Source organism: Sapajus apella, unplaced genomic scaffold, assembly GCF_009761245.1.
Source record: "Sapajus apella isolate SASKATOON/1434 unplaced genomic scaffold, GSC_monkey_1.0 scaffold4, whole genome shotgun sequence".
NCBI classification, from domain to species: domain Eukaryota; kingdom Metazoa; phylum Chordata; class Mammalia; order Primates; family Cebidae; genus Sapajus; species Sapajus apella.
Window position 1 is genome coordinate 30,357,970 of NW_022436944.1, and position 26,624 is coordinate 30,384,593.

Below are 26,624 nucleotides of genomic sequence, written 5' to 3' on the forward strand. Positions count from 1 at the left end.
CAGCCTCCTGAGTAGCTGGGATTACAGACACGTGCCACCATGCCCAGCTAAGTTTTTGTAGTTTTTAGTAGAGACGGGGTTTCACCATGTTGACCAGGATGGTCTCGATCTGTTGACCTCGTGATCCACCCGCCTTGGCCTCCCAAAGTGCTGGGATTACAGGCTTGAGCCACCGCGCCCGGCCCAATATATGTATTTTTATTTTTTATTTTTTTTCTTTAACTTGCACTGTGGTTTGTAGTATTTTTTTTCCCCCTTCATATCCCCTGTGTCCTTCCTTAGATGAAGTTAAGGGCACTCTTTAAGGGATCCTTGCATTGGCATTGGGTAGGTTGGATTCTGTAGCTATTGGTGCCTTGTCTTAAAGTGTTTTTTAAATTTTAGAGTTGTGTAACCATCACCACAATATGATTTTAGAACACTTTCATACGTTGTGCCCATTTACAGTTAATTCCTGCTCCACTCTTCAGCCCTAGGTAACCAGTTTTTCTGCTTTTCTGTCATTTCTGGGCATTATATAATAATGTACTCTTTTGTATCTGCTTCTTTCACTTAGCAAATGTTTTGGAAGTTTATCCATGTTGTTGCATGTACCAATACTTTATTCCTTTTAATTGCTGAACTCCATTGCATGAATATACATTTTGTTTATTCACTCACCAATTAATGGACATTTGGATTGTGTGTAATTTTTGGCCATCATGCTGCCATTTTCTGTGTGGATGTGTTTTGACTTCTCTTTAGGCAGCTTCCTAGAAATATAATTTTGCTGTGTTCTGCGGTCAATTTATATTTTAACTTTTAAAGAAACAACCAAAGTATTTCTTAGTGTGATTGTACCATTTTACCAGCAATATACAAGGGTTCCATCTTTGCCAACTTTTGGCATTATGGTTTTGAATTTAGCCATTCTAATGGATGGGTAGTAGTGTGCCATGGTTTTACTTTACCTAATAACTAATAATATTGATCATATTTTTATGTGCTTATTAGTCATTCATGTATTTTCTTTGGTGAAATGTTTATTCAGATTTTTGCTTTTAAAATTATATTGTCATCTTACTGATTTCTTTTTTTGTTTTGTTTTGTTGTTTTTGTTTTTTGAGACAGAATCTTGCTCTGTCGCCCAGGCTGGAGTGCAATGGCATGGTCTTGGCTTGCTGCAACCACTGTCTCCCAGGTTGAAGCGATTCTCCTGCCCCAGCCTCCCAAGTAGCTGGGACTACAGATGTACACCACCATGTCTGGCTAATTTTATTTTATATTTTTAGTAGAGATGAGGTTTTGCCCCATTGGCCAGGTTGGTTTCAAACTTCTGACCTCATGATCTGCCTACCTCAGCTTCCCAAAGTGCTGAGATTACAGGTGTGAGCCACCACACCTGGCTTATTTTTTTTCATTAATGGTGTCTTTTGAAGCACAGTAAGTTTTTAATTTTGAGAAAATCCATTTTACTTTTTTCTTTTTTGTGGATTGTGCATTTGATGTCACATCTAAGAACACTTTGGCCAATACAGAGTCACAGAGATTTCCTCCTGTGATTTTTTTTCTAGATTTCTGTATTTTAGCTCTTAACATTAAGGTTTGTCATCATTTTAATTTTTGTGTATGTTGTGAGGTACGGGTGTAAGTTTTTTTTTCCTTTTGGTGTTTGGGTATCAAATTATTTCATATCATATGTTGAAAATACTCTCCTTTCCCCCATTGGATCATCTGGGTACCCAACAAATCGGTTGACCATAAATGTAATAATTTGTTTCTGGATTCTGAATTCTGTTCCATTGATCTATGTGTCTGTACTTTTGCCATTACCATGCTGTCTTGATTACTATGGCTTTATAGTAAAATTCGGAATTTGGTAGTGTAAGTCCTGTAACCTTGTTGTTTTTCAAAGTTGTTTTGCCTGTCCTCTGTGATTCTATATGAATTTTAGAATCAGCCTGCCAATTTCTTCAAGAAAAAAAGCTCCCTCGGATTAAAGATTGTATTGAATTTACAGATAGATCAATTTTAGGGAAAATTGCCATCCTTACAATATTGATAGTCTTCTAATCTGTGAATATGAAATGTTTATTTAGATACTCTTTAATTTCTCTCAGTTGTGTTTTGCAGTACTGAGTGTAGAAGTCTTTGTTAAAGTTTTTCTAAGTATTTTAAGTATATTCTTGATGCTATTGTGAATGGAATTTTAAAAAATTAATTTGTTCATTCCTAGCATATAAAAAGGAAAATACAGTGGACTTTTGTATATATTGTTTCTGCTAGGACCTTGCTAAATTTGTTTATTGGTTCTAGTAGTTCTTGTGTGTGTGTGAGATTTTTCTGTAAGCAGAATTGTGTAATCCATTACTAAAACAGTTTTACCTGTTTCGTTTTAGCCTTGATGCCTTTAATTTTTTTTCTTTTGAACCTTACTGCACCAGCTAGAACAGGTACTATTTTGAAAAGAAGTAGCAAAAGCAGGCATTCTTTCCTTGTTCCTGATCTTTGGATGGAAAGCATTGTGTTTTATCTTTAAGAAAAATTGGCTTTAGATTTTTTATTGATGCCCACCACCATCAAGTTAAAGTTGTATTTCTAGTTTGTTAATGTGTGTGTGTGAGAGAGAATAGGTATTGTATGTGGTGAGATCCTCTTGAATGTTTTGTTACGGATTTTGTTATGTTTATGGGATATTTTGGTTTGTATTTTCTTTTGTCTGGTGGCCTTATTTTCAGAGTAGTTTGACCTTTAAATATGAGTTGGGAAGTGTTTTCTCCTCCTCTGTGTTTGGATGTTATTTCTTTTTTTTTTTTTTTTTTTTTTTGAGATGGAGTTTCACTCATGTTACCCAGGCTGGAGTGCAATGGCGTGATCTCGGCTCACCGCAACCTCCGCCTCCTGGGTTCAGGCAATTCTCCTGCCTCAGCCTCCTGACTAGCTGGGATTACAGGCATGTGCCACCATGCCCAGCTAATTTTTTTTGTATTTTTAGTAGAGACGGGGTTTCACCATGCTGACCAAGATGGTCTCGATCTCTTGACCTCGTGATCCACCCGCCTCGGCCTCCCAAAGTGCTGGGATTACAGGCTTGAGCCACCGCGCCCGGCGGATGTTATTTCTTTTTAATTATTTGTTAGAATTTACCAGTGAAGGCATTTAGTCCTGGAGTCTACTTTTGAGGAAAATCTTCAGTAGCTATTTAAAACTTTTACTACAGCTCTCTTCAATTTTAAAACCTTTTCTTCAGTCAATTTTGGTCATTTGTGTCTTTAAAGAAATTTGTCCATTTCATCTAAGTAGTCTAAAATTGTTGGCATAAACTTTTTATAGGATTTTCTTAATTCTTCACATCTTGTAGGGCACCAGTGATACTCTGACTTTTTTCATTCCTGATTTTCGTAATCTGTGTTTTCTTTTTTACTTAGCAATTAAGATTTGCCAAACTCTTTGATCTTTTTAAAGCAGCCAACTTTTGGTGTTATTTACTTTTCTCAGGTTTTTCTGCTTTCTCTTTTATTGGTTTCTGCTCTAATCTGTATTTTTATTTATTTATTTAATTTAATTTAATTAATTTATTTATTTATTTTTGAGACAGAATCCTGCTCTGTCCAGGCTGGAGAGTACAGTGACATGATCTTGGCTCACTGCAACCTCTGCCTCCCAGGTGCAAGCAGTTTTCTGCCTCAGCCTCCCAAGTAGCTGGGATTACAGGCACCCGCCACCATGCCAGGCTAATTTTTGTATTTTTAGTAGAGATGGGGTTTTACCATCTTGGCCAGGCTGGTCTTGAACTCCTGATCCACCTGCCTCGGCCTCCCAAAGTGCTGGGATTACAGGCTTGAGCCACCGCGCCCGGCCTATACAGTGTATTTTTAAAATGGGCTTTACAATATGTAGTTTTATCATTCAGTTTATGACTAAATATATTGTAAACATTTTCTCTTCAGCAGTTAAAAGAATTGCTTAGCTTGGAGAAAACTAATTTATTAAGCAATTTTGTTGGGGACATTGAGCATAATTTTTTTTTTCTAAGGAGACGTCATTCATTTTACATTGCCTTTAGAAAGAAAGGGGAAGTCCTTGGCTTACATAGCTTTTTATAGATGATGATAACTTGCCCTTCATTTAGCCTTTTAACTTGCTTCTCTACACCCACCTAATCACCCAGTCAAGTAACCCATTTTAGGTTTTCCAGCCTTTCTCTCCCATTTGCTTCCTATTCCCTTCCACATGCAGACAGACTTCCTTTACTAGCACTCTGGTTCCTCTCCTTAAAGAGGCTTTTTTTCCTTTTAAAGAGACTAATTGATTTTGATCAACTCTACTCAAAACTATATCCTAAGTTCCACATTAGGATTAATCTTTAATAATCTGAAGATGTAATTCAGTTGTTTAACATATTAAGAAGACCTTGGTAGAATTACATGTATAAAGAAGTACTGGACTTGGGCACAATGGAGGTATGGCTGACTTTGAAAAAAGTAGTTTTTTGGGGGGAGGGCAGAGCAAAGATATAAGAAGTAGTTGGTACAGTAAGGAAGTATTATAGATCATTATGGAAAAGTATTCATTATTTTAAAGCATAAAAGTGGTACATGCAGACAGTGGTAGTTCTGGAGTCTTGGTAGCCATAAGGTGCTCATCTATCACAGGGCCATCACAGCCAGGTAGAAATGCCTGAGGAAAGCAGCGGAATTGGTCATGCCAGCATTTAGACATGGAACACTTCTTTGGCAGCCTGGTGCCATGGGGCACAGACCCACAGTTCTCTTTGCTCACATCGTGCTCACAGTTCTGTCTGTAGAAGGAGGAGGGGCAGGCACAAAAGGACCCCAGCATGCAGGTTCCCCCATTCAGGCAGCAGGTTCTGTTTCGCTCCTTACTGTCCTGTATCCCCATGGGCAGTGCAAGCTGGGAAGACTGAGGATGAATTCCAGGCTCCTCCTGGGGCTGAATGCTGTCATCTCTGAAGGCCAGGTTTCCCTGAGATGAATGCCGCTTTCTTTTTTAAAATTTATTTATTTTTTGAGACGGAGTTTCGCTCTTGTTGCCCAGGCTTGGAGTGCAATGGCACAATCTTGACTCCTTCGGCTATCAGGTTCAGTATGTTGTAGCATTACCATGTTGTGTTACGTTAAGGTCCAAAAGATTTTTTTGCTTGTTTTGGAGACTGAGTCTCGCCGTGTCACCTGGGCTGGAGTGCAGTGACAGGATTATAGTTCACTGTAGACTCGAACTCCAGAGCTCAAGCCATTCTTGCACCTCAGCCTTCTGAGTAGCTAGGATTACAGCCACACGCCACCACACCTGGCTATCCAAAGGATTTTAACCCTAGTTTGTGCTTTTGGTGTCTGATCTTCACCTCTTCAACTTTATTTTTTATAGCCTTTGGAGGAAGAGGATAAGAAGGTGGACCAGAACATACTGCTTGGAGAGAGAGACACACAGAATCAAGGATCATTTTAGTTTGAGATAAAGGAATGGGGAATATGGCATGAAATGAAGTGAGCTAATTGAGGATTCTTCCATTTCTTCTAAGATAATATTTTTTGTTATCTGGTCTAGTGAGTTTAGTTCGTCTTAATTTTGACAGATTATTTACGTCATCTAAACTTCAGTTTATGAAACGGTAAATTTATTTTACTAAAATCTTTGCTTTCCTCCTTCTCCCCCTTAGGACATTTGCTACAAGATCCTATTGCACCCACCAACTCCACCTGCCAACACTATGTCTGCAAAACTTGTAAAGGCAAGAAAATGATGATGAAACCTTCGTGTAGCTGGTGCAAAGACTATGAGCAGTTTGAGGAAAACAAACAGTTAAGCATCCTAGTGAACTGCTACAAAAAACTATGCGAATATATAACACAGACTACACTGGCACGGGATATAATAGAAGCAGTTGACTGTTCTTCTGATATTTTGGCTTTGCTTAATGATGGATCATTGTTTTGTGAGGAGACAGAAAAGCCCTCAGATTCATCCTTTACTTTGTGTTTGACACATTCCCCATTACCTTCAACCTCAGAACCCACAACCGATCCTCAAGCTAGTTTATCTCCAATGTCTGAAAGCACCCTCAGCATTGCTATTGGCAGTTCTGTTATCAATGGTTTGCCTACTTATAATGGGCTTTCAATAGATAGATTTGGTATAAATATTCCTTCACCTGAACATTCAAATACGATTGATGTATGTAACACTGTTGACATTAAAACTGAGGATCTATCTGACAGCCTGCCACCTGTTTGTGACACGGTAGCCACTGACTTATGTTCCACAGGCATTGATATCTGCAGTTTCAGTGAAGATATAAAACCTGGAGACTCTCTGTTACTGAGTGTTGAGGAAGTACTCCGCAGCTTAGAAACTGTTTCAAATACAGAGGTTTGTTGCCCTAATTTGCAGCCAAACTTGGAAGCCACTGTATCCAATGGACCTTTTCTGCAGCTTTCTTCCCAGTCTCTTAGCCATAATGTTTTTATGTCCACCAGTCCTGCACTTCATGGGTTATCATGTACAGCAGCAACTCCGAAGGTAGCAAAACTGAATAGAAAACGATCCAGATCAGAGAGCGACAGTGAGAAAGTTCAGCCACTTCCAATTTCTACCATTATCCGAGGCCCAACACTGGGGGCATCTGCTCCTGTGACAGTGAAACGGGAGAGCAAAATTTCTCTTCAACCTATAGCAACTGTTCCCAATGGAGGCACAACGCCTAAAATCAGCAAAACTGTACTTTTATCTACTAAAAGCATGAAAAAGAGTCATGAACATGGATCCAAGAAATCTCACTCTAAAACCAAGCCAGGTATTCTTAAAAAAGACAAAGCAGTAAAGGAAAAGATTCCTAGTCATCATTTTATGCCAGGAAGTCCTACCAAGACTGTGTACAAAAAACCCCAGGAAAAGAAAGGGTGTAAATGTGGGCGTGCTACTCAAAATCCAAGTGTTCTTACATGCCGAGGCCAACGCTGCCCTTGCTACTCTAACCGCAAAGCCTGCTTAGATTGTATATGTCGTGGCTGCCAAAACTCCTATATGGCCAATGGGGAGAAGAAGCTGGAGGCATTTGCTGTGCCAGAAAAGGCCTTGGAGCAGACCAGGCTCACTTTGGGCATTAATGTGACTAGCATTGCTGTGCGTAACGCTAGTACCAGCACCAGTGTAATAAATGTCACAGGGTCCCCAGTAACGACGTTTTTAGCTGCCAGTACACATGATGATAAAAGTTTGGATGAAGCTATAGACATGAGATTCGACTGTTAAAGCAGTGGGTCTTTTGAACCTACTCCTGGTAGGGAAATAGCTACAGTTTTAACGGCAGCTATGGTTCTGTTGGTTTAACTTGCCGGAGCTCCTGCATATAGATCACTTGTATCAAGTGTTTTCATTGCTAAGTTATATGTGTTAGTGTCGGGGAAATAGTTTGCAGATAATGGAGGAGTAACCTTACAACTATATGTCCTTAGTTCTTACAGAACCTTATAGTTTGAGAACAAAGCTGATGCAACTGATTTATACAAAATGAACTTTGGCAAGGAAAATAACATTAACCTCATTGTTTATGGTCATGCTTTGTGCATAATCAAAGTTTATGATTAAATGTAAGGAAGTGGTATCTAGTCAGTCCATAAAGATTGTGCTAATTTTTTTGTGGAAAAGTAGCCATTAGTTCAGGAAATTCAGTGCTGCCTTCACATGGCATTGATGTTTCTCCTGTTGGAAAGCTGATGTGTCCAGTTCAACCTTTGTGCTGACATTATACCATTTCTGATCATGAAAATTGGCTACTGGTGTATGTAGCAGTTCTTAAATCAGCAGTATTATGAAAAAAAATTCCCCCCTCATTAGAATGTTTAAGAAATCTTTTAAAAAGGTAAACTGAAATTCTGTCAGACTACAAATGTTTAACTGTTTCTCATTCATTTCTAGGGGAAAAAAATTCTAAATCCCTCCTTCACTTTGAGCAGTGTTCTAATTGGATAAATGAAGTGAAGGAGAGTAATTTTATTCTGAAGGTAATTGAATTTAGACTATATAGTATATGACAGAGTTTTTTAAAAATTATAAAAAGTTTTTATTTAGTAATTGGGATTTACTTAAAATAATTTCAGAATAATGCCCCCAGACTTACCCAGATTTATGTATTGTACTTATTGCCACTGGCCGCCACTTTGATATTTGTTTTTGCTAATAGTTTATTTGCCACAGTCTTTATTTTGAATATTTTTTTTTTTTTTTTTGGATGCTGTTCATTATGAAGGCTTCTTTATAGAGGCCTAATAAACATGCCTTTTTATGAAGCCTGTGTATTTAGGTAGGTTGAAGCTAGGAGGATTTTCTTTAGAATGCTCTTTTGCATGTAAAGCACAAAGTATGTTTCAGTTTAAATGCACTTCTTCCCGTTAATTTTTATGGGGAAGACAAGTGAGTCACAAACATTCTGTTGAAGGGAAATCTAGTCAGTTGCTTGAAAGAGCACAGCCCAAATAAAACAAGGACTGACTAGGTATAATGAAATAACCTATGATTTAAAAGAAGAGCTGCAGCTTTGACAATGCTTATTTAAAGAAAAATACTGCTGGAACATTTCCAATTTCTACTACGTTCACCATCTCTAGTAAGATCTGACATATGTTGAAGTTATGTTTTGATTTGGCACACAGCATGTTCAATGATGGTTACTCGCCTAGTACAAGACATGGAGAAGAAACCTTTGGACACAGAGCAGATGACACCTCCTTCTGTTTTGTAGTGTATCCTGGTGTCATTTTCTGTGAATGTGGTCAGGTAGAGTTTTTGTTGTTGTCGTTGGGTTTTTTTTTTTTGTTTGTTTTGTTTTTTGTTTTTGGTCTCTTTTGGTGGGGTGGGGGTGGGCTAAAGCCATAGGAAGAAAAATGTGATGTATGTGTCCAGTATGTACTATTTTGTTTTTGTTTTGCAAGAAGAGTTGAACTATTTTTGATAACAAGAGTAAATGGTGGAAAATGCTTCTTAGTTGTCTTGTCTTTATTTGCTTTCCAAGATTTGGAATTTTATTTAATTTCTTTAAATGTTAGCAGTGTCTTATGAAACATGTATTTACCTAAAGTTTGTAACAGTTTTGTGTTGAACCCAGATGCCCTGCTATATAAAGTTGTAAATTTGTTCTTTATTCACTAATGATTACTGCAAAAATGATTAGAAATGAGATTGTACACATGGATGATGAGGATATATTTTGCAAATCGACCAAACTTTCCTAATATTATGATCTTAAAACTCAGAGTACTTTATTGCTTCCCAAGTTTTATAAACTTTTGGTTTTTTTTTTTTTTTTTTTTTTTTTTTTTGATGCATGGGAGGTTGGCAATATAGACGAAGTGGAAATCATTAGTATGTGAGGGCTTTGATTGTTATGTAATATTGCCAATGATGAATTCAGGTTGTTTTTAGCACAAGTTTCTCTTTTTTATGCTGGTATTCTCACTGCCACATTTTTGGAAACCTGTATTACACCTTAAATCTATCAATAAATGATAGTTTTCTAATTCTATGTTGTAGAATACTGAGGAGTTTGGGATAGCATGCTCTGAATGGTCTGTATTATATACATCTGGGGAAGAGTAATTACAGTGCCTTGATTTTTATATTGTTTTTCTTTATATTACAAGTTATTTAGGAATGCTGACAAATGGCTAACGAGGGATGATTGAGAGATGATTACTGAAGTAACCGATTTACTTCATCAGGATTTGAAATCGCCAAAGAACAGCAGCATTTAATATGACACATCCTGAATTGTTGAGTCCTTGTTATTAATATAAATGATGAAACGATCTTTTACCTTAGCTAATAGTGTTAGAGCTGACAATTTTATCTTTTTGGTTAGCCTTATTAAGTGTGCATTTCCATGAGGAGGTGTAGTATGGTCCTAGGGATAAATAATTCCATTTATTTCATTGAATGCTTAGTTAAAACAATTCCAACCTTGTTGAAGAAGAGTAAAAGTTTATGGCAATCAGATGAAAATTAAATTGTTCCCAACCATATCATAGATAACAAATATAAATGCTTTAGAAAATACTAAGTTCAAAGTGTAATATGTGAACTGAATCTAATATTTGGATGGTATTTTGCACTTTTTTAAAAATTAAAAGCTGGGCACAACTGCATGTGCCTGTAATCCCAGGTACATAGGAGGCTGAGGCAGGAGGGTCACTTAACGCCCAGAATTTTGAGTCCAGCCTGGGCAACATAGTGAGATCTTGTCTCTTAAACAAAATTTAGGTACCCCAAAACACTCAGTTACACATTCTTTTAAAATAATGCATTATAGATGAGGCTAAGGTCTATCTTGACTGCTGTGAACTCCGCCTCATTCCCAAACCCTGGTCTTCTTCCCTATCCCCGGAAGAAATCATTTCTCAGTATTACTACAAAGACCTTTCCTTAATAGTTTTCACAGGGACTCAGAGTTATTCTCTGACATTCAAGCTTGTTTACAGTGTTACTCTTGCAGACATAAAAATGAGGTACAAATGAGATTAAATGCACAAGTGTGTAGTAATTACCTTAAGGAACATGATTCATATTTGACAACTTTATTTAGTTTTGCTAAAAGGGAAAAAAAACAAAAGTCATGCAGCCGTCTCCAAACACATCAAAAAGCTGAGCAAATCTCATTTGATCAATCTAGAGTTTTATAAACACTTTGAATGGTACACAGTGACATAGGTAAGATGCAGGGAAGATATATGGAACTTTATTATTAGTTTGATTACTTTGGTAATGTTAAGCTATTAAACTCATTTCTCATTGAATTAGCATTAAGGTCATGATAACCCTCAGCTTTTATTAAGGGGCCTGGGATATTGTAACTTGAAAATTCCAGTTTGGCAGTAATGATTATATTTACCATGATCTTTACCAGAAAGTCAAATATATTCTACATTCCTTGCATTCAGCTCCAAGAAAGGAGTACAATAAAACATTCTTATAATTCCTGAAAATGTGACAATGTGGGTAAACTATTAACAATAGTCCATCTTAAATGGAATGGTATTGATGACTGTACTTTTATAATAATTAGAGACTTTTAAATATGTAGGGTCTCGCTCTGTTGCCTAGGCTGGAGTACAGTGGCATAATCATAGCTCACTGCAGCCTTGAAGCCCTGGGCTCAAGTGATTCTCCTGCCTCAGCCTCCCAAGTTGCTGGGACTACAGGTGTGCACCACCATGCCCAGCTAAGTTTTTTTTTTTTTCTTCCCTGTAGAGACGGAGTTTCACTATGTTGCCCAGGCTGGTCTTTATGCCTGGGCTCAAGTGATCCTTTTCCATTGGCCTCCCAAAGTGCTGGGATCACAGGCGTGAGCCACCATGCCCAGCCAATAATTAGAGACTTCAAAAACCAGATGTTGATCAAATTGAAAGCAAGAGGACTTCAGTAAGGAGAATCAAGGTAAAAAGGTAAAGCCAAATAGTTAAAAAAAAAAATGTATATTGTAAAACTGAATTTTATTTTTACTTTTTGGTGAATCTGATCAGTGGTTTAGATCATTATGGATAATAAAACATTTAAACCATATCTGGCTTCTAAGAAAAGTTTTTTTTTTTTTTTTTTTGGTATTTCTATCTGAAATAATAGCTTTTCTTCCCTGGTAAAGGCTAGATGGGATTGGGAGGAAATTTCATTTATCACATAAATAATCAATCCTAATAATTTGTCAATGTGTTTAGATTATTGAATATTGTATTTCCTAAAAATTGTCTTTTTTAAGCTTTTAATTTTTTTGTGTGAACTATTAAATAGTTGGAATAGTTACTGCTTTCTGTAACAGTTAAATAGAAGATCAGTTCTAATCGTGAAGTTAAAGTGACAAGAAACTGGGAGGAGATTGGTAGGCAGGATTCCTAGGATTAACTCTTACTGTACTAGTTCATAGTGTATTTCCTAAATTCTCTTGCTTTTTGCCTACCATAACCCTAACCCAAGATTTATTTCACTGCTTGGCCTTTATGCTAGCAAGGAGGGAACCAATTTTTGACACTTTCAGAACTAGTTAAAAATTGAGGGGAAAAGGTGATGACTGACAGATATTAAGTTGCTTGGAGGTTTTACTTACATCAGAAGTATCCTTTTTAACAGCTTCTCTTCAAGGATATCATAGGATTTGGCTGGACTGTGGCCTGCTGAAAAATGTAGGATTCTGTAGTGAATACATCTACAACTACAGTAAATAATAGCTTGCTTTTATGGGTGTATCACTATTTTCCATTTCCTTGGTAAGGAAGTGGATGAAATATCTGTAGTAGTAGTTTTTTCAACATGAACTAAGGAATAACGTTTAAGATAGGCCTTTACGATTAGCTAGTTTAATTCTGGGAGAAAATTCTAGTAAGAATTTTAATGTATAATTATTCCTTTATGTCTTCAAGCAGGCCTTCCGAGTGAAAACTATCACATGATTTGGAGATTAAATACATCATTCAATAATTCATTGAAAATAAGATAGTTAAAAGGGCTTTTTCCAAGAAATATGAGTCAAATTCTGTACTTGTCTTCATTTAAGAAATTGTTTTTTCTTGAGATTTTATGTAAGATCCACAGTCAGGACAGGGAGGTTACCAGAGCTTGCCAGCAATGTTGGAAGGCCCAGTGGTTACGATACCTGAGGATGTAAAGTGACTAGTGGTTTGGCAGTAACCGTGAAATTACATTAAGCCAGGTAAGTTCAAGATCTTTGAACTCCAGTACACATGTAATTAAAAGAAGTCTCTGAGATGCTTTGGCAGTGCTTTTATTACTAGGGCTAAGTCAATTCTGGAGGCCCTTACTACTATTTCAAGTTCCAGAATTTTTTGACTCAAGTTTTCTGCAAGTGAAGGTTTCTTCTAGGCTCCATAGGAGCCTGGAGGGGACTCAGGGATGCAAGCCAACACAGAGGCAACCTCAGTCAGCTTCTGTGCAGAGAACTGTGCTTGGCACTGTCCCCAGGAGATCCTTGGTACATTCAAGGGTGTAGAGTGCTGACTTTGGAAGGCAATGGTACCACTTCTGAGGAAACGCTCTGTAAGAGGTTTGAGGCAAATTGGAGGAGTCTCCTAAGTTAAATGTGTATCCAGACCTATTGCTTAAAAACAAAGTTCTTAGTACAGATACACACTTGGAGAAATCAAAGTCTTTAAAAAGCAGTATGCCAACGAGAACATCTCTTCACAAGAAACATTTAAAATACACATCCTTTCACTGCAGACACTGGCAGCTATTCTTCATCCACTGAATGAAGTTTTCCACATTTCTCTGGAAGGCTTGCACTTAATATTTTATTGCCTTTGTTTCCAAATTCAGAGGGTGAGGCAGGTTCGTCTGTTTCATAATCTTCAAAGCTGAAATAAAGCAAAAATGAGTTACCTGATTAAAGCTTCAATGTTTAGGTAGAAGTCAGTATGGCAAAACCTTTAGTTGCTAAATGGAGGCTGTGAACAATTGAACTGCACTGAAGGAGGCAACACTATACAGCAGAAAACATTCTTCTGTTATTTACAGCTTAAGTCCATGTCAGAATTTGTTGAAAATGTTCTGTATCAAGCTTTCCCTGGGGGTGGTGGGAGAATTACAAATGGTACTAGGTTAAGAAAATTTGAGGTCCATAAGGTATGAGCTTTACATGACTTTCCTCATTAAAGTGGTTTCCACTCAGAATGGCAAACTTTTTTTTTAAGATGGAGCCTTGCTCTGCCACCCAAACTGGAGTGCAGTGGCATGATCTTGGCTCACTGTCACTGCAACCTCTGCTTCCCTCATTCAAGTGATTCTCCTGCTTCAGCCTCCCCAGTAGCCAGGACTGTATGTGTGCACCATCGCATAGAGCTAATTTTTGTATTTTTAGTAGAGATGGGGTTTTCACCGTGTTGGCCAGGTTGGTCTGGAGCTCCTGAGTTCAGGTGATGTGCCTGCTTTGGCTTCCCAAAGTGCTGGGGTTACAGGCTTGAGCCACTGTGGTTGCCAAGAGTGCAAACTTGATCTCAACTCGCAGATTGCTTTATAGCTTCCCTTTGTGGCTCCAAGCAACACAAATAAATGTTCAAGAGTGTAGGTGGAACTGACTAAAGCTGGTTCATAGATTTCCCATCATTCTACTTTGTAGAACTCTACAGCATATACCTAGACCTAGATGTTCATCCTGGGAAGATGTTCTGCTAACCCTTTTAGGTTTTGCTGGTATCGCCTAAATTGTGTATCCTCCAGGCTACCCGTAAGATTGACTTTCGGCAGAGATGCAATATTTTTCTCTTGGAAATGATGTGGCTGCCTAAAATATATTGATAAAGATTCTGAGGCTGTATCTCTGAGCCTCAGATGTAGTTAAGTACATCAGAAAAAAATACATCAATTAGCAATGTCTTACAGTATTTGACATTAGTAGCTTGCAGGGATCTCCCAAAATATTTAAGCAGAAATTTGTGGACATAACAGTCCATCAAAAAGGTACAAAGGTCAACTAGAGAGGGAAAATATGCTGAGGTAGGTATATACAGTAGATGGCACCTATTCAAGTTTCTAAAACTTTTTTTGTGTTTTTTTCTTTTGAGATGGAGTCTTGTTCTGTCGCCCAGGCTGGAGTGCAGTGGCGTAATCTCAGCTCTGCCTCCCGAGTTCAAGTGATTCTGCAGCCTCTGCCTCTCAAGTTCAAGTGATTGTCCTGCCTCAGCCTCCCAAGTAGGTGGGACTTAAAGGCGTGTGCCACCATGCCCAGCTAATTTTTGTATTTTTAGTAGAGATGGGGTTTCACCATCTTGGCCAGGCTGGTCTCAAACTCCTGACCTCAAGTGATCTACCCATCTTGACCTCCCAAAGTGCTGGAGTTACAGGCATGAGCAACTGTGCCTGGTCAATACTTTTTTTTTTTTTTTGAGATGGGAGTCTTGCTCTGTTGCCCAGGCTGGAGTACCATGGCACGATCTTGGCTCACTGCAAACTCTGCCTTCCTCAAGTGATTCTCCTGCCTCAGCCTCCCAAGAAGCTGGGATTATAGACATGCACCACCACTCCTGACTAGTATTTTTATTTTTTTTAGTAGAGAAGGGTTTCACCATGTTGGCCAGGCTGGTCTCGAACTCCTAACCTCAGGTGATCCATCTGCCTTGGCCTCCCAAAGTGCTGGGATTACAGGCATGAGCCACTGTGTCCAGCCTAGGGCCAACATTCTTGAATAGAAGTTAGAGGTTTAAACTTTCTAAAAAGCCTACTTGGGGCTGGGCACAGTGGCTTACGCCTGTAATCCCAGCACTTTGCAAGGCCAAGGCGGGTGGATCACTAGGTCAGGAGTTCAAGACCAGCCTGAACAACATAGTGAAACTCTGTCTCTACTAAAAATACAAAAATTAGCCAGGCATAGTGGCGGGTGCCTGTAATCTCAGCTACTCGGGAGGCTGAGGCAGGAGAATCGCTAAAACCCAGGAGGTGGAGGTTGCGGTGAGCCAAGATCGTGTCACTGCACTCTGGCCTGGGCAACAAAAGTGAAACTCCATCTCAAAAGGGAAAAAGAAGAGCCCACTTAATAGCAAATTGTTCCCTATGACTACCAGTTTATGATACTATTAAAAATTATAATTTGTTCATTTAATAAAAATAACTCTGTTCCATTCTTTGTTTCCACTCCTCTTTCCCCATGTCTTTGAGGCCTCAATGTGGCATGGGATGTGCTGGATAAGGAGGCAATAGGAGAGGCACTTTTCCTCTAATGCAAGTGAAATGGTTGATGACAGGGACTCTACTCTGGGGAGCAAAATTCTCAAAACCACTGCTGCTGATTTCCCGTCAGGATGGGAGCATTTTCTTCCCCTTGGTGCCCTAAGTTGCTGTCTGTAAGCTGTCAGTGTCAAATACCTCAATGTAGGTCTATGAATAAGGCATATTTTCAGAGTTAAGTGTGACGTGAGACTCATTCAGTAAATACTTGAACTCCTGTTGGTCATTGTGAGAGCCAAATGCTAGGATTACAATGATGAAAAACACTGAAGCAGCGCTCTCCTCACAGCATTTGTAACCTAATGGAGACCTTATGGAATTAGGAGTTAAGTGATTCAGCCTCCGAGCATAAGCTCTGGAGTCGGACTCTAAAGGTCAGGTTCCAATCTGGGTTTGATCACTTAATGGGACTTAGGCGTATTGGTGAGTGACACCTAACCCTGTGTTGGGGGAGGAGTTACACATTTCTGTGTATGTCATTTTTGAATAAAACATTTTCAAAACGAAGTTCATTCAATAACCCTCCTTTGTCAGCATCCTGGAGATGCCTCTTAAATTTGGTGGTTCTCAACTAGGGGATTTTGCTCCCCTGGGAACATTTGGGAATGTCAGGAGACATAGGTCTGTGTCTTGTCTGCATCTTGATTGTCACAACTGAGTGGGTCCTACTGGCATCTGGTGGGTAGAGTCCAGGGATGGCGCTAAACATCCTACAATGTACCAGATGTCTCACAATAGAATTGCCCATCTTAGAACTCTTGCTCCTGCAATTCCAGTGCGTCCCAGGTTCTGGATTCATGAGCTCTTCTCGTTTTGTACTTCCCTGGTTAAGTTTAGTCTTTCCCATGGCCTTACTTACCACTTACTCACCTGTGGTTTCTAAACTATGTCCAGCCTCAGCCTCTAAGTTAGAGAATTCCATCTATCCAGCTGCCTACCATATAGATGGCTCTTTCAGAATAGCAGCATGTATAAACTTGAACTCATATTTCCTACTTCCCTGTTTCTCCTTATTTTAGTGAATGGCACCGTTGACTACCCACTCAAAGCCAGAAACTTAGTTATCCCAAGTTCCTCTTTCTTCACCTCTTCAAATTGAGCCAGTCTCTTACACCAACCACTAGAGTTGACCATATGGATACAATCCTGCCTTTTCCTCCCTGCCACCGCTGGCTTAAGTTCAGGGTACCACACTTTCTTGTTTGGATTACACTCTGGCCACATACCCTTTGCTACTGCCATACCAGACTGTTTATGGTGTTGAAATGGGTTATGGTCTTGGCTGTTTATGGTGTTGGAATGGGTTATGGTCTTGGGACCTCATGTCACTGTACAAGTTTTTCAATTGCCTGAAATGCACTTCCCTCTTTGGCTAGCTTGTATTCAGCTTTTAATCTGAGATGTCACTTACAGGTTTCCTGATTCTTCACTCCTTTTAAAAGACAAGAGTCTCACCCTGTCATCCAGGCTAGAGCACAGTGGGATGATCATAGCCTCAAACTCTTAGGCTCAAGCGATCCTCCTGCCTTGGCCTCTCAAAGTGCTGGGAATTACAGATGTGAGCTACTAAGCTTGGCCCCGGAATTCTTCTTGAGTCAGATCTGTGAGAACCTTAATCTTTATCCTGCTCTCCAGGAATTCTTGAGAACATGGAGAATAAAGTATGTTACCTGACTCCTACATGGCTACTTCTGCATTTAGTTGGAGGTCAGTGTTACTCCTCAGGGCTCAAATGAAGATAATTTTATGTGTTTTCTGTTAACTGGCCCCCTTTTTTTTTTTTTTTGAGACAAAGTCTCACTCTTGTCACCCAGGCTGGAGTGCAATGGTGCGATCTCAGCTCACTGCAACCTCTGCCTCTCAGCAAGTGATTCTCCTGCCTCAGCCTCCCAAGTAGCTGGGACTACAGGCGCCCACCACCACGCCCGGCTACTTTTGTACTTTTAGTAGAGACGGGATTTTGCCACGTTGGCCAAGCTGGTCTTGAACTGTTGACCTCAGGTGGAGATCTGCCTGCCTCGGCCTCTCAAAGTGTTGGGATTACAGGGATGGGCCACTGTGCCTGGCCTATAACTGGCCATTTTTGAATGGTCAGAGGATTAAAGCAGAACTCACAGGGTTCACAAATAATTTACTAGAAATCATAGGTGTCAAATAGAGAAGAACGTTTTTTTTGAGACGGAGTCTCGCTCTGTTGCCCAGGCTGGAGTGCAGTGGCGTGATCTCAACTCACTGCAACCTCTGCCTCTCAGGTTCAAGTGATTCTCCTGCCTCAGCCTCCTCAGTAGCTGGGATTACAGGGGTACACCACCACACCTGGCTAATTTTGTATTTTTAGCAGAGATGGCGTTTCACCATGTTGGTCAGGCTGGTCTCGAACTCCTGACCTCAGGTGATTGATCCACCTGCCTCAGCCTCCCAAAGTGCTGGGATTACAGGCTTGAGCCACCACCCCTGGCCGAGAACAAATTCTTCAACATAGTATTGTTAGTGTGAGGGGATATAATGGTTCATGTAATTTGGCCAGCAATACCACTGCCTTTAGAAACTTAATTCCCTAAGTTTTCCCTTTCACATGAGCAGTTTTTGGGCAAAAGTATTAAGGTGGGCTCTGCAGATTCCTGGGATGGAAATACAAAAGCTGGAATGAGCAGAGAGAATGACTGACACATACATGGTTTGACAAAGGATTGTATGCAGTTTTTAGGGTGTTGTCTGGGAGTTTTGTTTTGATTTCAATTTCTAGGATTCTGACTATTTACAGGGACAAAGGAGTATTTGATTTAGGGATTATCTGGGCAAATCTAAGACATGGTACCTACAGGCATAGAATAAAATGTTCAGTATTTCTCTAGTTTGGAGTCTATAGTGCTTCAGAAATAGAAGTATATGATGTATCTTTATACTTCTAAGTTAAAAATAGATATCTGAAGCAACTTACATAAAATGGATTAGCTGAAATATTTAGAAGTTGGATATTTGGTTCACTGAATTCCCTTAACCTATCTAGTGACCAGAAAATCTTTAGTTTCAATTCTTGTTAAAGTTTCCTAATATGTACCACTTACTTTGCTGTACCAGGAAGTGGATCTCACTTCATTTTTGATGGTTAAGGAACTCTTGCAGTTCCCCAGAATCATTATCTATTGTTAATTCTTATTGTGGATGTAGACAGCATAAAATGTGGGCTAAATATATTCAAATTATGAACTTGAGGGACAGGGTCTCATTCATGTTTATTACCAAGCACAGTGCCTGGCATAGATTTGGTACCAGTAAATATCTGTTGAAATAAATTAAAATTGGGCTTTGTTTTTTTCAATGTCGAAAAAAACCCCACAACATATTAACTTCAGGCCCATGCAGAGGCTCTGTTTATTAAGCATTATTAAAAATAACTAAAAACTAGTATATCTGTAATACTGTAACTCACGTTTTGGAATATTAATGCATGTCATTCTGTTTCTTTCTCTACACCCTAATATATACACACATCCATCCATCTCCCTGTATCCCTGTTTCTCTGCTACATTCTCCCACTTCAGTGAGGAGAGCTGGGATTCAGACTACTCCTTACCTCTCACTAGTTACACTCCTGGACGATTGCTCTGATGGGTGTCTGGCTGGCCTTCTTTACCTACAGTGCCTTATTTTCCAGTGCTGATGGAGGTAAATGTAGATCTCTGACAGAGTAATTCATGTAAGTTTATATTTAATATAAACAACAAAGTTGCCTTTAAAAACAGTAGAAAACAGTTCTTCTAAACTACCCAAATGTCTAATAATAGGGAAATGGATGTGAGTTACTGCCTGAGAGAACACTGAAGCACTAAATGGCCTGTTTTTGAACACATTAGTAACAAGTGTCAAAAGAAATATACCAAGTATAAAATAATAGTTATCCCTAGATCACTGAACCAAGAGTGTTTTTAATCTCTCTATATTTTCCATTTTTTCCTGCAGCAAGACTGTATTTTTCTAATCAGATGAAAACTCAAAGTAAAAAAATGTGTTTAATCTGGGTTATTCAAATGTAAAGTGTTTGGTTAAATACCAGAATATCCTGTAAGAAAGCATGTTTAAGCTTTTTAATGCAAAAGGCTTTTTTTTTTTTTGAAAAGGTCTGCTCTGTTGCCCAGGCTGGAGTGCAGTAGTGCAATCACAGCTCACTGCAGCCTTGACTTCCTGGGCTCAAGCATTTCCCACTTTAGTCTCATGAGTAGCTAGGACCATGGGTGCACACCAGCACACTTGGCTAATTTTAAAATTTTTTTGTAAAGATGGGCTAATTTTAAAATTTTTTTGTAAAGATGGGTTCTCACCGTGTTACCCAGGCTGGTCTCAAGTTCCTAAACTCAAGCAATCCTCTTGCCTCAGCTTCCCAGAGTGCTGGGATTACAGGCAGGAGCCACTGTGCCCGGCCTTCTTAACTAAAAATCTAAGGTAATCAAGTATTAGTCAACTTGGCAGAGAAGCTTGTTTCTGATTATTGAGGGTCTCAGTTTCTTCGGATAGTAACATGGAAGACCCTTAACCTGCTTTACATAATTTCTGTGGCATTTTTAATGTCCTCCATTGCATAAACTGTAAAAAAGGTTAATTATAGTATCATAACCTGTTATCTTCATATAGGTAACACATTTAGTTGACTCGGATTAAGTAACTGGTACCCTGTCTTTCTGACTTCCCTTAAGAGGGCTGAATTTATACAAATGCTGTTGTATGCTATGATCACTTTGTGTGCTAGACATGTTAATTTGCAATGTTTACAGCCTCATACTTAGGGAAGCTTTGGTCTTCCTTCACCTCACTGAGACCTGCAGTAATTACCAGGTTACTTATTAAAGACATTACATTAAGTACCAGTCTTGAAATCAGGAGGTACAGATGCTTGGCACAATGAGTACCTGTGCTTGTTGATAGATGGTAAGTAGGTGGAGAATTTGAAGTTGTTTTTGAAGGGCCAAATCGTCTGGACTACTGTAGATATCCTTGTAGTGAGGGTGGCTGCTGTATTACTGTGGTCTGTGCCTTTCAGTAAACATTTGCTGAGGACCTCCTACATCCCTAACAGTCTGCCAGGTGCTGGGATTACAAGACTAAGAAAAGGTTTTGGCCCCCGAGAAGCTCACAATCTAATGGTAAAACAAATACCTCCATTTGTTTTAGAGCATTTATATACCAGACACTGTTAGATTCATTATTTTATACATTATCTCTTAATTCTCAGTATAGTTCTGCTGTTTATCCAACAGATATTTACTGTGTCAAGCAGTAAAATGTGCCCTAGGAATGAAGGGAACAAGATAAGTGATAGAATGCTAATGTTACAGCTGAATAAACTCTAGTCCAGATAGGTTAGGTAATGTGATCACAAAAGTGGTAGTGACAGCCATTGTTTATTGATTACACAGACACTATGCCTAAGGACCTCATACACACTGTCTTATTTAATTCTTAAAACAGCTCAGTGTGGCAAATGGTACCCTTATTTTTATAGGGGATGCTGAGGCTTGGATGCCTGAGATTACACAGGTTGTGATAAAGCAAGGATTTGAATTTAGGTTTGTCTAACTTCAAATTTCATGCTCTTAATAACCATGATGTTTTATGTATATATATAATTTTTTTTTTTTTTTAAATTTTGAGACAGAGTCTTGCTCTTTTGCCCAGACTGGAGTGGCATGATCTCAGCTCACTGCAACCTCCACCTCCTGGGTTCATTCAAGCGATTCTTGTGCCTCAGCCACCTGAGTAGCTGGGATCATAGGCACACATCACCATGTCCAGCTAATTTTTGTATTTTTAGTAGAGATGGGGTTTTGCCATGTTGGCCAAGCAGGTCTTGAACTCCTGGCTTCATCTGCCTGCCTCGGCCTCCCAAAGTGTTGGGATTACAGGTGTGAGCCACTGCGCTGGGCCCATGATGTTATATTGTATTTTTCCTACATAGAGTAGTAATAGCTTCTATTTATCATGAGCCATGTGCCAGGTGTTTGCATATAGTATCTTAGATTCTCACAACTAACCAACCACCTCAGGAAGTGGCTGCTGGTGCTGTCTGAAACTGAGCCTCAGGAGTCAAGTAACCTGCCCAGCTGGTGAGTGGACCAGATCTGTCTGGCTCCTAAGCTTCTGTTCTTTCTGTGGTACCAATATTCCTCCCTGATATCTGAGTCTGGCAATTTCTGTTTGATAGTTAGACTCACCCTGACATATGTATGATTCTTTCTTGAGATTAAACCCTAGTTGGTGTAGCCTTGGGAATTTAGGACTGGCCTTGCTTTTGCACCAGTTGGTTATTATTCCTGTAAACGGGCCTTTTCCTTTCCTTTGTTCACATTCTAGTGCTTGCTCTATAGACTGTGGCTTTTGTAAGCCTTGTTGCCCCTTGGGACCTCATAACCCACATGTGTTCTGTGTAGGCCTATCTTATCTCCCACAACATGAGAAGTGGGGTATCCAGCAAGTAGCAAGAGCCCGTCATATACACTGGCAGAATTTCACTACAGCTGGTCTCTGCATCTCCTCTTGTGACCCCTCCTCTCCTGTACTTCTGTCTGCAACCCCCTGCCTCCTCTTTCTTCCTTCCAGGCACACTGGCATGTTCTCTCAGTGCTACCACAACTTGAAAAAACTTTTTCTTGGGCCAATTCTTTATTCTCTTTAGCTGCCATTAGTTTCTCTTCTTTTCAGGTGAACATACGTCTGTTTGTTTAGATCTGCTATCTATTTCTTCTTCCTTTAAAGCAGGTATAAAACAATAGTAGTATGAATTCCATTTTTGTAAAATAAATGATCTAGTTGCACAGAAATGTCTAGAAGGATATACTCCAAAGTGACAAGACAGCCTGTCAGTGGATCGTGAATTTTAGGTGTAGATTTTTGTTTACATTCTAACTCTTCTGCAATGAACATGCACTACCTATATAAACAGATAGAGGAGAAAATAATTTTTTCCTGTTTATTAAAGTAATACAGTACATGCTCATTACATGAAACTTTATGAATTATAGAACAGTATAAAAAGCCAAATTGCTAACAACCCCACAGCTCAGAGTTAATGACTGTTAATATTTTGGGGTGTTGTCCTTTAGCTTGTGTATATGCAGAGACACATTTGAAGTACTAAGACTATATCAAAATTTTGTGATCTTCATTTTTCTATGAAATTAAAAAATTCCAATATTTTTTTCAAAAAAAAATTTTTTTCTTTTTTTGAGATGGAGTCTTTCTTTCTTTTTCTTTTTGAGATGGAGTCTTGTTCTGTTGCCCAAACTGGAGTGCAGTGGTACAATCTCAGCTCACTGCAATCTCCACCTCCCAGGTTCAAGTGATTCTCCTGCCTCAGCCTCCTGAGTAGCTGGGATTACAGGCATGCGCCACCATGCCTGGGTAATTTTTGTATTTTTAGTAGAGATACAGTTTGATGTTGGTCAGGCTGGTCTCAAACTCCTGACCTCGTAATCCGCCTGCCTTGGCCTCCCAAACTGCTGGGCTTTATAGGCGTGAGCCAACCGTGCCCAGCCTCAAGTACATTTCAATAGCTGCATGTTATGACACATAGATACCATGACTCATCTAACCATTCTATTATTGAACATTTGTGTTGCTTTGAACTTCATTTAGAATTACCTGTGGACCAATGCCTATTGTTTAGATAACACAATTCTATTCAAATTTCTGATTATTTACAATAGATACTCAGAATTACTATTAGGGAGTCAAAGGGCATAAATTAAACCTGTTGCTACATATTGTCAAATTACTTTCCAGGGATATTGGGCCAATATGCTTTTACCAGCAACGTTTGAAAGTGCTTGTCTTCCTGCAGTGAGCCTAGAGTGAGGTGTTTCTGCAATTTGCTGCTTCTATGAGACAGCAGTGAAGACGCTATATTTTAACTGCGTCTGTATGTCTTCCCATCCTGTCTGCATTCACCAGTATCCAATAATGCCCAATAATGCTTAATGTACAGTAGGAATGCAAACATTTATTAATATTATCCTTAAAAATTGCTGCTAATTTAATAAGCTAAAAGATTTTTGGCTCTTGCCTTTTTAAAAACAGCTTTATTTAGGTATAATTTACATACATAGATTTCACCAGTTTTAAGTGTTCAGTGCATTTTAGTAAATTTTTTTTTGAGATGGAGTTTTGCTCTTGTTGGCCAGACTGGAGTGCAATGGCGCAATCTTGGCTCACTGCAACCTCTGCCTCCCAGGTCCAAGAGATTCTCCTGCCTCAGCCTCCCAAGTAGTTGGGATTACAGGCATGCGCTACCTCGCCTGACTAATTTTTGTATTTTCAGTAGAGACGGGGTTTTGCCATCTTGGCCAGGCTGGTCTTGAACTCCTGATCTCAGATGATCCACCTGCCTCGGCCTCCCAAAGTGCTGAGATTACAGGCATGAGCCACTGTGCCCAGCCGCAGTTTTAGTAAATATTTACAATTTTGTAAGCATCACCACTATCCAATTTTAGAACACTTATCTTCCTGTCTGGTGATTTCAGTTGTTTCAATGGCTGTGTAGTATATCTCACTGTGGTTTTAATTTGCAATTTCCTAATAACTAATGATACGGAACATCTTTTCATACACTTATTTACTGTTTGTACCTCTTTTTAGTGTGTGTTCAGATGTTTTGTCTATTTAAAAAATTGGGTTATTAGTCTTTTGAGACGGAGTCTAGCTCTGTTGCCTGGGCTGGAGTGCAGTGGCACGATCTTGGCTCACTGCAACCTCTGCCTCCTAGGTTCAAGCGATTCTCCTGCTTCCGCCTCCTGAGTAGCTGGGACTACAGGCGTGTGCCTCCATGCCCAGCTAATTTTTGTATTTTTAGTAGAGATGAGGTTTCACTATATTGGTCAGGCTTGTCTTGAACTCTTGACCTCATGATCCACCTGCCTTGGCCTCCCAAATAGTCTTTTTGTTATTGAGAGTTCTTTATCAGAATATTTTGGAAATGTTTTCTCCTGGTCTGTTTTTTCATTTTCTTAATGGTGTCTTTTGAAGAGCAATAGTTTTTAATTTTGAAGGAAGTCCAACGTATCAGTTTTAAAAAATTACTCTTGCCTAACCCAAGGTCACAAAGATTTTTCCTATGATGTTTTCATTCCAGAAGCTTTATCGTTTTAGCTCTTACAGTTAGGGCTATTATCCCTTTTTAATTATTTTTATATATAGCATGAGGTATGAATTGGGGTTCTTTTTTGGCACATGGATATCCAGTTATTTTAACATCATTTTTGAAAAGACTATCTTCTCTTTTGATTGAAAATTAGTTGGAGTGTTACATTGATCTTCATGTATACATACCAAAGCTGCAATGTCTTGATGATTGTTTGCTTTACAGTACATTTTTGAAATCAGGCAATCTAATCCTTCAACTTTGTTTTTTTAAAAATGTGTTTTGGCTATTCTAGGCATTTTTCATTTTCTATATAAGTTTTAGGATTAGTTTACTAATTTCTACAACAAAAATCTGCCGGGATTTTGATAGGGATTAGGTTAAATCTTTACAATGATTTGGGGATAACTGACATTTTAACAACCTTGAGCCTTCTAATCTTTCCATTTATTTGGGTCTTCCTAAATTTCTCTAAGCATTGGTTTTTAAATTAAAAAAAATTTTTTTTAGTTTTAGTGTTATAAGTATTATTATTATATTTATTCCTAAGTATTCTTTTTGATATGATTGTGAATAGAATTATTCTTTTTTTTTTTTTTTTTTTTTAAAGACAAGGTTTCACCATATTGGTCAGGCTGGTCTGAAACTCCTGACCTCAGGTGATCCATCTGCCTCAGCCTCCCAAAGTGCTGGGATTACAGGCGTGAGCCACCACGCCCAGAATTATTCTTTTTATTTCAATTTCATCACTGAAGTGCTCATTGCTGGTATATGGAAATACTGTACTACTGATTTTTGTATATTGAGCTTGTATTCTGAGATTATGCTAATTTACTTAATAGTTCTGGTATCTTTTATGTAAATTCCTTAGTTTTTGATTTGTAGGTCATATCATCTATGAATATACAGTTTTACATCTTCCTTTCCAATCTGAATGCCTCTAAAAAGTGTTTTCCTTGCCTTACTGCACTGGGTAGGACCCACCAGTTACAATGGTTGAGTAGAAATGGTGAGGCATAGAAACATCCTTGCCAGGTTCTCGATCTTAGAGAAAAGGCATTTTTTTTTTTTAAACCATAACTATGATGTTAACTATAGATGCCCTTTATCAGGCTGAGCAACTTCCCTTCTATCCTTACTTGGGTGGGAATTATTGTGAATGGATGTTGGGTTTTGTCAATGATCATGTGCTTTTTGTCATTTCTTCTATTAATACGGTGTATTACATTAATTGATTTTTGAATGTTAAGCCAACCTTTCATTTCTGGAATAAAACCCATTTAGTTATGGTATATAATCTTTTTTTATGTGTCACTGGATTTGATATGCTAATATTTTATAAGAGGTTTTGTACTGATGTTCACAAGGGACATTGCTTTGTTTTCCTTCTTTTTAAAATAGAGATAAGGTCTCACTATGTTACCCAGGCTGGTCTGAAACTCCTGGGGTCAAGCAACCTCCTGCCTTAGCCTCCCTAAGTGCTGGGATTACAGGCATGAGCCACCACGGCTGGCTGGGATATTGATTTGTAGTTTTAATTCTTTGTGATACCCAATACACAAGACATCTTAGTCTGGCGTTGATATTAGGGTGATACTGTCTTTATAAAGAGGGTTTGGAAGTATTTCCTCCTACTATTATTTTCTGGAAATACTTGGGAAACACTGGTATTTTTTTTTTCCCCTTAAATATTTGACAGAATTCACCAGTGAAGTCATCTGGACATAAGAAAAATCTAATAACAACTTCAGTATCTTTATTTGATATAGGCCTA

At 38.8% G+C, this 26,624-nt stretch overlaps 3 protein-coding genes across 10 annotated transcripts in view; 1 reads left to right on the forward strand and 2 right to left on the reverse strand.

Moving 5' to 3' along the window:
• MSL2 (MSL complex subunit 2) overlaps positions 1-9,520 on the forward strand; it is a 42,759-nt gene extending 33,239 nt beyond the window's left edge. The window contains exons 1-2 of one of the 3 annotated variants that reach the window (XM_032265791.1): positions 774-781; positions 5,660-9,520. In XM_032265791.1, coding sequence (XP_032121682.1) covers positions 5,740-7,251 — 1,512 coding nt within the window. In that variant the 5' untranslated portion in view covers positions 774-781; positions 5,660-5,739 and the 3' untranslated portion in view covers positions 7,252-9,520. Of the gene's footprint in view, positions 1-773; positions 782-5,659 lie in introns of those variants that run through there. The other 2 variants (XM_032265797.1, XM_032265783.1) reach the window with 2 other exon arrangements.
• Positions 3,847-4,986, reverse strand: LOC116537610 (putative teratocarcinoma-derived growth factor 3; the record flags this gene model as incomplete). Its single annotated transcript, XM_032259866.1, has 1 exon — positions 3,847-4,986. A coding segment is annotated over one exon (429 nt), but the record flags the coding sequence as incomplete, so codon positions are not given.
• A 2,071-nt stretch (positions 9,521-11,591) lies between the features above and the next one.
• The window catches only part of PPP2R3A (protein phosphatase 2 regulatory subunit B''alpha), a 172,052-nt gene continuing 157,019 nt past the window's right edge, over positions 11,592-26,624 (reverse strand). For all 6 annotated transcript variants that reach the window (XM_032265761.1, XM_032265751.1, XM_032265727.1 and 3 more), the window contains one exon: positions 11,592-13,355. In XM_032265761.1, coding sequence (XP_032121652.1) covers positions 13,232-13,355 — 124 coding nt within the window. In that variant the 3' untranslated portion in view covers positions 11,592-13,231. The remainder of the gene's footprint in view (positions 13,356-26,624) is intronic.